Genomic DNA, 12,825 nt, shown 5'->3' on the forward strand with positions numbered 1-12,825 from the left:
AAAACTGAGGAGGAATGAGCTGGCATTGTTATATAAGGCAGAACAAAATCCCATAGCAGTAAAATATTTGAAGAAAACAAGGAAAAATAGAAACAAAAATGGTCTGCTGGTCAAATCAACTTAACCTGCATTGTAAGTTAATTTTTATAACTAGCACATGCACCTATAGGAGGTTCATGGGAAACGCCGATAGAAATTAAAGGTAAATCTTAATATATTTTAATGTTATATAATTATTTATATGATAATTTAAATTTATACATTTTTTGATAGTAAATTTTTATATATACTGTTTGTTAATAAGAGTTAGACATGAAAGTTTGAAGAGTATAAATAATCATATCTCATTACATGAATAATATGATAAAATTGATTGATAGTGCATGCCATAGATAGTGGTATTTATCTACACTTGTCTGGTGTTTATTGTTTGTATTGGTATAAGTAACGATGAGAGCTCATTGCATGGTGTGAAGGGGAGTTGGCCTTCGAGTTTGATATGAATGATATCAACTTATTGCATTTTTTTCTTGGTCTTGAGGTATGATAGAGGTTACATTTGGATATTTTTTGGTCAAGGGAAGTGCACAACAAAGATTGAAGGCCATTTTGTGACAAGGTGTACAACAACTTTGTCTAATGGAGGTATGCTTGTTATTACCTTCAAATGTAACTTGTTGTACTGAAAGGAAGTGGAAACATCAAATTTAATGAATTGATTTTATATTGATTTATTTGATTAGAGTAGATTCATGGTTAAATATGAGGCTTTACTTAAACGATAGATGGAAACTTGAGCCTGTCTATGAAAGATGTTTATAATTTACTCATGGTAGTAATTATTTGTAAGTGAAATAATTAATCTTTCTTTATTCATAGTTTCTATAGTCTGAAATTTGTAGTTATATGAAGTTATTTAGGAGCATATCATAAAAGTAGTGAGTTTTTTTAGACCATTATGATCTATCACTCTCTTCACCCATGATTATTAGTATTATACCTTTTCTTCCCGTGTTTCAGGAAGGAATTAGATGAATTGGCTCTAATTTTGCAGACTACGGCTTCTATTATTCATATATTTTATGATGACCTCTGCTAAATTTCGTTACGCTTTGATGAATGTCCATGTCCTGTTCCAACGCTCTCATTTTGGCACAGTTAGGGAGGACACTGACAAAGGTTGTGGAATTTGGCTATAATGTTGTGAGACAGAGATGTGTGATGGATGACAATGGTATTTTATGATTATGGAAAATATACAGTGTTATTCAGTTTACGTCTATCAGATTGGCCGCAAACAACAGTTTCACTCCAAGGGTTGTTAATAAATTTGTCGCAACAATGGTTAAAGAGCTAGAAATGGAATCCGATTGGACTGTATGATCTTGTAGAAAATATTGAATGGAAAAGAAGACCCAGTTGAGATGGTAACATATTCGGTATAGGGGATAAGGGAACTGGTTATCGGCAGAAATATTTTACGCTAAATTTTTACCTCAAGGCAGTCTCAACTCTTTCCTGTGATCTAGAAATGGTTAGGCGATGGGCTTAGCCAGTTTTCAAGCGTGAGACAACTTTTTTTTGGGAAAAAGTAGTGTGGCAAGTCCATTTATAACAAAATTCGATCGACTAATTAGGAACAGGGAGCCTGAATCGCCACCTCTTAGAGGACTAAGATAATGAGCTGATTTTAATGTTTTAACTTTATTTCCTTGTCCTCAAATTTCTAGCATTGTAATGCCTAATACATTTGCTATTTTCCTCTTTTAATTTGATCTCACCTTTGTTTTTTTAATAACTTTCTAATAAGTTTCGTTACTTACATATTATTAATAATAAGTTGTTATTTAGTCTGTGTGACAACATTAAGTAGCCATAGTAATAAAAAATTTACTGTGTTTTTTTATTTTTTAAGTCATATTCATGATATTTTTTAATTTTGGAAGAATTTTAGTTGGTTAAAATTGGTCTTTTTAATCATGTTTGAGATCTAATAAAAGATCATCTAATGATATAAAAATTAAAATAACACTAAATCAACAATAGAATTTTAATAAAATAATAACATAAACTTTATTGATGTATGTACTAAAGTATAAATAGAAAATAGTGCACAAAACAAGAATCGTACTTTATAGCTAGGCAATCCTTCATTAGAGAAAAGACATGGAAACAAATGATAAAAGGAACAATCTTCTTACAAAATAAATGTCATTGAGAAAGTGTTAAGCTTGAAACGATTGATTGATTGTTGAAGGTGAAAGTTGATTATTCAATCTAGTTATGCTTGAAATGATTTATTGATTTTTGAAGGTGAAAGTTGATTATTAAATCTAGTAGCATAAAATTGTCTTGCCTCGAATTTTTCTACTTGAAAATGGCTTTTGAAAAAGTGGATTTATATATTTTGTATGAGAGTGATGGATAGAAAAAAATAAGAAAATTTGCAATGGATTAATATTGTTTATCATTATGTAAGGGATAGTTAGAGATTTATAAGTTACATAATGTAATTGATTCACTTGATTAGGAAAAAGATTGAGAAGAAATAGATGAAATTTTTTAATAAGGTTCTTTCTTGAGCCTGTGAAAAATTCGCATTATTTATTTTAAACTCAATTGTTGCATAATGGACATATGATTATTTAGTTCCCTAAGTTCCTATTTGTTTATTCAACTAACAATGAAGGGGAATTGCTAACAATTCAATGCATATTATGGATTTATTTAATAGACAAGGGAGTGTTGGGGAATGATTGATTTGGTTAGAAAAATATAGTTTATTCAATTAAAAGTTTGGATCTTTTAAAGAAAGATTAGATTAGTTAAATCAATTAGATAAATAAATATAATTTAATCAATTAATACTAATAAAAATGATAGATTTATTAATTAAAAAATATTAATGTTGAGGAACAATTGAATTAATTAATTAGAGAAAAGTGCTTATTTAAATAATGTCAGAAGTAGATCTATTGAATAATCATGGTATGATGATACAAGAAATGTAGGAATGTATTTTAGGTTTTATTATTTTGTCACCCTTTGAGATGGCATTCTACCTAAAATAATTTCATATATATAGACACAAAAAAACACACACACTAGACACAAACACACACACACACACACACACACACACACACACACACACACACACACACACACACACGTGTGTATGTATATATCTTTGTGTGTACAAATATGCACATATACTTTTGTATATATGTATACATATGCATATACATATACATATAATATACAAATATATACACATACACACACACATAAGTATATATGTATATATGTATATATATGTACATGTATATATACACATACATACATACATACATACAACACATGTGTGTGCGTGTGAATATATGTATGTATGTATGTATAAATATACATGTACATATGTATTAATATATGTATATGTATGTATGTATGTATGTATGTATGTATGTATGTATGTATGTATGTATGTATGTGTATATGTGAATGTGTATGTGTATGTGTATGTGTATGTGTATATATGCGCATGTGTGTGTGTGTAGATATATTTATGTATACATATATAGATGTATATATGTATATACATACATACATATTGTAAGGTATTGAAAATTAGAACTTCACTACCTAAAGGATTGATAAAGTCACTAAGATCCAAACTTGCATTAAGGAGGAAAGCTGAATTTGATTGATCCAACTCTCTAAGAGACTAAATGGAGATAAGATTGGTATTCCTCTTTCTTTTTGAGTTGAGTTGAAATGGGATTTGAATTTGTACAAGGTCTAGGAAAAAATAATGGAGAAGTGAACCAAAATCGCTATAAAAAATGTTCTAGACTCCACACCGAGCCACAGACAAAGATCCGAGAAGAGAAATTAGATCAAAACCTACAATTTAAAATTATAATTGAATTATCAAGCGCTTGGAGGGTAGGGCATCCTAGTCTTGTAACATCTATGCTACAAGTACAATATTTTTTGGATCAAGAAGATGCACAAGATTCACTATTAGAAGATTGGGCTGAATTCTGGGGACCAAGGGAGTGGGAGATATTTAGTCCTCCATTTTTTGTGCCTGGAGAAGTTGAACTAGTTTTTCATCGTCTATTTATTGAAATATTAGATCGCAACACCTAAATCAATTTCCTACACCCAAAATGAGAGAAAACAGTTGTGGATAAGGGTTTTCCTTGGCTGAAACCCTAGTTTAGGAATTATCCTGAAATTTAATTGAAATAGATGTAAATATTGAAGTGAATGGTGGAAGCTATACCTTAGATCTACAATGGTTAATAGAAGATTGATAATTCAATGCTCTTTATATGTGATCATAAATTCCAAATGAAATAACATTAGAAACCCATGAATGACCTAATCAAACATACATGCTTGCATGAAAATTGACATCACTTTTCTCCATGATGCTTAAAGGATATGGTGGGATGAAATGCTACCTTGAGTGCTTGAGAATGCTTAATGATGAATACTTCATGTATGCACAAATGATATCAAAATAAATTGATAGGATGTCCTTATATAGGATTCCCTAGGTAAATTACTAATTAGGCCAACCTCCAATAGTTAGTGGAGCCACGAGGACGAAAATCCATTAGGTAGAGAAAATTCCTACCCATATTAGAAATGGGTCCTATTTAATGAGGACTAGGGCAATGGGGGTGCCCTAGTCCAATTGGGGGCACTCGAATTCCCTTTTCCTCCAAGAAATAAACAAACCAAGAAATAAGGAGGCATAGCCTAGGGATGGGCCCACTCAACTATGCAATCAAGTGACACTAGATCTGGATTAAAAAGTGACCAAAATGGGCCTAGGGAAAATGAAGATAGGACACACTAAAGTAGGAGCACAAATATGACATGTTAATTGTACAAGGTTATAATTTACAACTCTACATTTAACCCCCACTTTAATAGGAGTGTGAGCCTATGCAAATACTTATGACAAAGTAGAAAGATAAGGATGAGAGAGAGGAGCAACTACGAGCAAGATCACAAAGAGATAAGAAATCACTAATTTTGAGGAAGCAAGCAACCAATCTTAGGATCTTAACTCAATCACATTCAAGGACACACAAAAAAAGACAAAGACTAAAAAAGGCCAAACAAAGGTAAACAAAGACAAAAGACATGCAACAAAAATGGTTTCTATTAAAAGCTTCAAGACAACTAGTTGAAGAGACCTTGATAGTCTAAATGTCTCAGCTACTAATATCATTCTTGGAATGCTATTACAAGAACACACGTGGTCACATAAAAAGAGAAAGAGCATGCATTGAGCGGTCAACTAGGATCCAACAAGTAGAAAAGCTATAATCTCATAGGGAGGAGAAAGGAGAGAGCAAGTATGCCATATACTAGCAAGTTGCATTATTTTAGGTGATCCATGAGAAGAAAAGAAAGAGAGACCATGGAATCCATAGCCTAGAAAGCAACATTATGCTAGGTGTTCCACAGGAACATGAATACTCATGGGAAACCAAGTTGTGTTATGTTGTGTGATTCATGTAGAGAAGGAGAGTTGAAATAGTCTGGCAAGTTGTGTTATGCTAGTTCCACTCATCTTGAAAATGTCACACAAGGAGGTTGAAGAGTTTAAGACATGTTGGTTTATCTTCTAGAAAAATTAAAGGTACCTTGTTTTGAATCAAGGTTGGTAACTCTATCTAAAAGATCGAATCCAAAGCAATGGTTTGGTATAAAGGGTTTGAAATTAAAATTGAAAGTGAAAGTGATGATGAAAATCTTTTTTTTTCAAGTTACTATTCTTAGATAAATCGAGCTCTTGATTATCATAAGAAAGTTTAATTTTTAGCTATCATCTTTGGTGGAAGGCAACTAGTTCCTGATAGAGTGCACCCTTCTTTATTTTAGACTTTGCAAAGGATTGAAGAGAAAGGTGGAATGAAGAATCAATTTCTGACTCCTGATCAAGAAACTTTATCAAAAGAGATCCTACATACAATGTTGAAGAAGATCATGCTATATTGTACCATACACAAAAAACAAACAATAACAATAACAATAACCATAAAATAAAGGTACTATACATGACATTTAATGCATTTAACTTCTGCATTAAATGCCATCTATAGCTTATTTGTAATGCATTGCTCAAGAGTTTTAGGTATCCCTGGTCATTTATTTTCAATTAAAGCCTTCAAAGGTGCAGATATATCAGACTTTTAAGTAACTACTGAAAGTTGCCGATAAGATTGTTTTGTTGATGAAGAATGCGCTGATCTAGTCTATTTCATAAAGAGACCGATGAAAAAGCTCAGGGATAAATATATAAAACCGATGAAAAAGCTCAGGGATAAATATATAAAACCGATGAAACAGCTCAGTCATATCATTAAGTCGCCAACTTTGAACATAAAACCGATGAAAATGGGAATTGATTATTTTTAGAAGTTTGTTTGGTGCGTCCAATCGACAGCTCAGCTTGATCATTGAATACTCTATGATTATCGGTAAGTTGGTTCAGTTTGTTAAAATATCGATGCATTTCTTGGTAATCAACTACAATCGGTTTATCGGTCAAATCGCCAAGTTTCTTAAGTGCACTAAAACGCCGATATATGCAAGTTGATGTGGCAGGATTGGCAAGTTTCTTTCCATTAAGAAGATACCGAAAAAGCTCAATCGGTTGATATTGTTGGCAAAATCGCCAAAAATAATGAAAACGACTCCATGCCTTTTAGACCAAATGTAAAGGAAGAAGAGTGATAGAATAATCTTACCCAACCAATCTATGATCCTTAACCTTTCATTTTTCTTTAGTGGTAGCTCGATTAGTTGTATGTTGTATTGGGATTTTCCAAGGTTCTTTTCTAAGAAACGTTTTATGAGTATATTTAATAGTTAAATACAATTATTGTTTTTTCAGATATATGAATTTCAAATTATCTTTATGTATTGGTTTCTTATGATGTAGTTTTAAAAGTAGTCTTACTATTTCATTTAGTTATAAAAATTTGCCAAACGATTCAATTCAAATATTTATGATTCATATTGGAAGGTGTCCAATATGATCAATAATAAACATGAATGGTAAGAAGGATTCTATTAGCAACTTAGATTTAACTCACCAAAGAAAGGAACTTATTACCCTAAATAAATAGTTTCTTCCTTACTCCATTGAGGAAAAAAATCCACATTTTAGAAAGTGAAAATCTGAAACAAAAAGATTTGCTAGGAAGATACTTGGTTATCTCCCTATGCTTAATCTACCTCAAGTATTTAGGGATTCATAGAGGGGATAGTCCCATATTTAAACATCAAAAGATGAATTTTAGCATGGTCTAGAATGTCCATGGTCTTAGGTTCTCTTTTGAAATTTTATATAAACTCTCTTTGATAAAAAAAATGTGACCTAATAATTATTGTATTTTGACAAATGGATATTTTCTAATATGAGCATCATTTAGTCAAACATTTGTAATGAATGTGTATTTTAACAACATATAGAAATGTCAGTAAAGGACAACCCTATTTGATGGAGAATTGCAATACGAATGGATTAGTCATAGAGATACTAATAGCAATTTGAATGTTGACATCATTAAGCAACATTTAGACATCCTTCAATTTTCAGTTGAAATCTAGGCACTAAAAAATATCAAGAATAAAGTTATTGCATATTCAACTGTAATAAGTATTATCAAAGTTTAGTTTGACTACACTTATTATTGAATAACTTATTAAGAATGTATATGCCACAACGAAACCTTATTTGTTTAAGGTATATAATACCATGCACAATAGATTAATAATAATGTTAAAAGTTTAATTAAATGTCTACTTATGCTAGAGTCTAATAAGTGTTTCTCAAATACTTCCATTTATTAAAGATAAAGTTCATCCTCGATATAATGCCCCATAACTCAATGAAATTATAGTAAAAGCCCGTCGATAGTGAGCTTATATTGAATATCATAAAAACTCATAAAATATATTCTCACAAATCTCTACTGAGCTGTTGAAAACAATCACACCAATGTGAATTATTGTAGACGAGAGGCAAGTCTTTCATGTTGTAAATGCCAAGGTGCTGCCTTATGCACGTGTCGCTGATCCGTTGGAAGAAATCTCGATCGGGTACAAACGATATTCTTGTTTTTCAACTATGCGTGCAAAGGATATTAACTCTTTTTATCTGTTGTTGATAAGCATTTACTATCATTTCTCGATAAATAGTAGCTATCGTTGTACCCTATTATAAAATCGAGGCCATTCTGCTTTAGAAAGTTTGATACATACATTTTGTAATTCTAGCCCTGCATTCATGGCTTCCTCCTCCTCGTCTCGCCAACAAATTGTAGAATATGAACAACAAAAGCAAAGATCGATTGCAGATCCTAAACTATATGATGCATTCATCATCCACCGAAGCCCTGACGTCAAACACACCCTTGCTAAACAATTATATGACCTTCTTAAGGCCAGAAAGTGCCGGGCATTTCTAGACCGTGAAGAGATAGAAGGGGGAGATTCTATTCCTGCTGCCACTCACAATGCAATATGCTCATCTGTGGTTCAAATAGCCATCTTTTCAAGAAGATATGCAGAATCATCGTGGTGTTTGGACGAGCTGGTTCTTATGTTAGAACAAACTGATGCCCTCTTTATTCCTGTCTTCTACGATGTGTAGCCCTGGGAGCTAGGCGACATCGAGAACGAGCAGTCACAGTACTCTGCGGCTTTTTCTGATTATCAAAGGAAAGGGAGGAATCTTCATAAGCTTGAGCAATGGAAAACTTCCCTTGAATCTGCTTCAAAGACACCTAGTTATGAAAAAAGCGAGCATGAAGAGTAAGCCTGCTGCTATATGCTTTGTATTGATTGCGACTCATCGCGTTTTCTCTTTTTCTGTATTAAATGAAATTCAATTTACCTTAGTAGGATGCCTTTAATTTCTAAGAGATTCTCCGATCTGGTTTTCAGCAATTTGGGTGAAGAGATTGTATCCCGTGTGCTGCAAGAAATGAAAAAGAGGACCCCGTTACATGTTGCGAAATATCCAGTTGGACTTCCTGAACTCGTCCAAGATTTCGAAAGGTCTTGTTCAATGACAGCGAGGGGCAAGGTCACGATAGTAGGGATCTTTGGTCTAGGTGGGGTTGGCAAGACCACCCTAGCAAAAGAATTGCTTAACATTAAGTGTTCTGGCTACAATGCATCATGTTTTCTCTACGATGTGAGAGAATCACATGCCAGACATGATTTGCATACCTTGCAAAGTAAGTTATTCAAAGATCTGTTTAATGAAGATCGAAAGTTTGGCCATGCTGCTGAGGGAATAGGACAACTGGAGCATCATCTGGGAAGGGCAAAGCATTTGCATTTTCTTATTGTCCTCGATGATATCAATCATCGGGAACAGCTAGATTTCCTTTTACCTGAAGCTATGCTAGGCCCTGGTAGCCTTGTAATTATGACAACCCGTGACCAAAGCGTGTTAGCGGGTGCAGATATCCATTATAGGGTGAAAGAAATGAATTGGGATAATGCTAAAACTCTTTTCTGTAACCATGCATTTTGCGGACGGGATCCACCCACCGCATTTGAGAAATTGGTTGAAAGCTTCGTGGGATTTTGTGGAGGTTTACCTCTCTCACTGAAAGTTCTGGGTGCCCATCTTTATGGTAGAAATGAGGATTATTGGGAGTTAGAATTTCAAAAGGTCAAGAATATCCAGCCCAGGGATATAATGCAAAGTCTTAAAATCAGCTTTTATGGTCTGGACAGTCAGGAGAAACAGATATTTATAGATATTGCTTGTTACTTCAATAAACAGTCAATATATCTTGTCAAAAATGTGGCTATGTCAATCTGGGAAGCATCCGGTTGGAGCGCTGAACTTGCAGTTCAAACCCTGCAAGATAAGTGCCTAGTGGAATTTGATATCAACGATGAGTTTCAAATGCATGATCACCTCCGTGATCTGGGAAGACAATTGGCAGACGACTTGATTCCTCCTCGGATGTGGAAACCAGAGCTTCTTAGATCTATGGTGTGCTTCTTCTAAACATTCTTAAACTGAAACAAAAAAAATCTTTAGGAAAAGGATTTGAGTTTATGTAGCTTTATATTTTTCCCAGCTAACCTCACATTTAACGCAGATCCTTTTATATGCAGGAAGCAGTGGGATTTAAACAGATCATAGAAGAAAGAAAGTGCAGGTGTTTCCATTCGTTCCTGGATTCCTCCCTTGAAACTGAAATTACCTATTTTATAGGTAGTACAAATGACTCTGCGGAGACTGAACTTCTCTGGCTTGAATTTGGTGACGAAGAGGACATCTTAAATAGCATTCCTTCTTGGATTCCTCTCCAAAAGTTGCGCTATTTAGCTGTTTCGAACGTGGAAGAATTGTGGAGCACTTTTCAGCAACAGATGCAGACCAATAAGTAGAGAATACATTTAAGAATACTACTTTGGTGAAGATTGTTCACTACTTACAACTAATTGATTTTGTGGAACTATGCCAGGCTAGTTTCGAGTTGAGAATACTGGTAATTTCAGGATCTCCCTGGTTGCAAAATATTCCAGATTTAATAGAAAAGTTCAATCATTTGGAAGAATTACATATAGTAGAGTCCTTGGAGAAGACTGATATAACATCCCTCCTACAGTCACTTCAACAACTCAGTAATCTTAGATTATTGGAGCTGTATGGGTGTGACATCTCTTCAAGTGTGGTTTTGAATTTGAGCAATGATAGTGATTCAAATAATTTTGAGGCTTCTACAAACAGCTGCATTAGTAGCCTTGAAACCATAGAACTTAGCAATCTTTGTAATGTATCCAAGTTGGTAATTAGTGGAGATATGTGTCCCAGACTTCGATCATTGAAAGTAACTTGGATGAAAAATCTCAAAGAAATGAACTTAAGGCAGCTAGAGAGGCTTAATACTCTTCATTTGTGGCAATGTCCCGAATTGGAAGTAGTATCAGGGCTTCAAGGCAGCTGTAAACGGACGAAATCGTTGAAAAGCCTCCAACGTCAAGACTGTCTGGAGCATATCGATATTGGTCCATGTCATCAGCTGGAGAGAATAGAAGGTCTCGAAGAAGTCAGAGGATTGAAAAGTTTGTTCATTCAAGTGCCTCAATATGGAGATCCAAGTGTGTGGAGTCTCTCTGGCCGACTGAGGGTAGGACTTAGTTTCTCCCAATGCAATATTGTGAAAGTGAATTCTGTGGTATTTTTTTTGTGGGGTGGGAAAAAATCGATTCACTATGTTTTAAGTTGTATTTTAAAAATTTAATTGTTTTGCGTTTTTAATATTACTATCATGTTGAGTCACTTTATACTGATACTGCACATGTTTCAGAGCCTCCCGTCAGAGTACGCCTTTTTAATAGGGAAGGCAGTAGCTAAAGCGAAATGGAATTTGAATGTAAGCTTGTTTTGGAAATGGTTACTGGTAAAGAGAGGAGAGTATGTGGTGGAAATGACAAGCTCAACGAGTGCAATCACTATATATGTTTTGCTTATAACGTCATCGAACTTTACTAGACTCAAGCATAAAAGTACCACTCATTTATTTCCAAATATTGGAGATTGCATGGTTACTGGTTTACTCACAGCCCATGATAGTATTGTCACCCTAAATGATGCCAATATAAAGAAGGGGTTTATGATCACCTTCAACAAAATTGAAGGAGGGAAAGCCTTAAATGCATTACAAATAATTTTTGACAGATTATTCAGAGATAGTATGGTACCAAAGTTGGCCGCTTATGATGTGGTAAAGCGTAAGCGAAAGTGAAATTATTGAGGGATTTTAATTATTTTGGTTGTTAACTTTGTGTGCTGAAAAGCTTCACTAGTCCTTGTCTTATCAAATTCTTTGATGTATGGAAGTCAATATTAACAATGAAGCCTAATAATGCTGATTTAAATTTTTTCAATTGAGGGTAGTTTACACTTTTTTGTGTTTTTTATTCAATTCATTGAATCTGCAAGATGTAAAGAAAACCATTTTTTTTCTTAAAGAATATATTAATTTAGATTGATTAATTAAAGAGAATTGAAAATTGAAATTTGTTATTTTAGAAAAGTGGATAGAAAAATAAAGGTGCTTAGTTTTATAGTTATTGAATACTTAAAAATTCGTTTAGATGTAGAATCTAATATATCTTAAGATTTGAAACAAATTATATCAAACAACCATTTTTCTTATAATTCATATTTTCTTTTGACTATGTAAGGTTAAGTTTATGGGTTAGAGTCAAATTGGCGACTAGACTTGATCTAGTAATTGACATAATTATACTCGAACTATAGTGAGATGAATCTTAACTTCTTTTCCTCTTTTTGATAACAAAAGGCTTATGATGCTATCTTAGTATGTAATGAACTGGCTCTTCATAACTTTTTGTAGTTATTTCAGAGAGTTGACAAAGATGGAAATGAGTGTTCTACTAGAGTTTCTTTCTTCTTTTTTCTTTTTTATTACCTTCATCTATCTTTTGTCAGTCTATGTCCTTGGTGTAGAAAATTTCTTATTCTTTTGTATTAATTATAGCTTTTTTCAAAAAAAAATTATATGGCTTCAAATAGCTTCAATCATGTAGTTCATGCTAGTATTGATGGTTTGGCGACTTTGCAACATGGTTCCCTAAAAAAAAAATCCTTGAAAATTTATCTAAAATGTATTACATGACATATGCATTCTAAAACTCTAGTGGATGTGGTTTTACCACATTTGAAAATTAGATACTGTATGTAACTAGCTAGCGCATTTCACTCTTATAGGTTTTTTTCTTTTTTTTGGAGGGGGTGGGGGA

General features: G+C 33.3%; 2 protein-coding genes across 2 annotated transcripts; both read left to right on the forward strand.

Moving 5' to 3' along the window:
• The first annotated feature begins 8,272 nt into the window (after positions 1 to 8,272).
• On the forward strand, positions 8,273 to 10,434 carry LOC131030836 (disease resistance protein Roq1-like). Its single transcript, XM_057961761.2, has 2 exons — positions 8,273 to 8,841; positions 8,974 to 10,434. Exon 2 carries the CDS (start codon positions 9,014 to 9,016, stop codon positions 10,055 to 10,057), a length of 1,044 nt encoding a protein of 347 aa, XP_057817744.2. The 5' UTR covers positions 8,273 to 8,841; positions 8,974 to 9,013; the 3' UTR covers positions 10,058 to 10,434.
• On the forward strand, positions 8,315 to 8,845 carry LOC131030820 (probable 2' cyclic ADP-D-ribose synthase BdTIR). Its single transcript, XM_057961734.1, has 2 exons — positions 8,315 to 8,623; positions 8,681 to 8,845. Exons 1-2 carry the CDS (start codon positions 8,315 to 8,317, stop codon positions 8,843 to 8,845), a joined length of 474 nt encoding a protein of 157 aa, XP_057817717.1.
• Positions 10,435 to 12,825: the final 2,391 nt, after the last annotated feature.

This window comes from Cryptomeria japonica, chromosome 7, assembly GCF_030272615.1.
Source record: "Cryptomeria japonica chromosome 7, Sugi_1.0, whole genome shotgun sequence".
In the NCBI taxonomy this organism is placed as follows: Eukaryota; Viridiplantae; Streptophyta; class Pinopsida; order Cupressales; family Cupressaceae; genus Cryptomeria; species Cryptomeria japonica.

What these genes read in the sequence shown, in the direction of transcription:
- LOC131030820 (XM_057961734.1), top strand. Translation starts at nt 8,315, where the DNA reads ATGGCTTCCTCCTCCTCGTCTCGCCAACAAATTGTAGAATATGAACAA. An exon ending in CGTGGTGTTTGGACGAGCTG is followed by an intron (nt 8,624 to 8,680) that starts GTTCTTATGTTA and finishes TACGATGTGTAG; the next exon opens with CCCTGGGAGCTAGGCGACAT.
- LOC131030836 (XM_057961761.2), top strand. Translation starts at nt 9,014, where the DNA reads ATGAAAAAGAGGACCCCGTTACATGTTGCGAAATATCCAGTTGGACTT.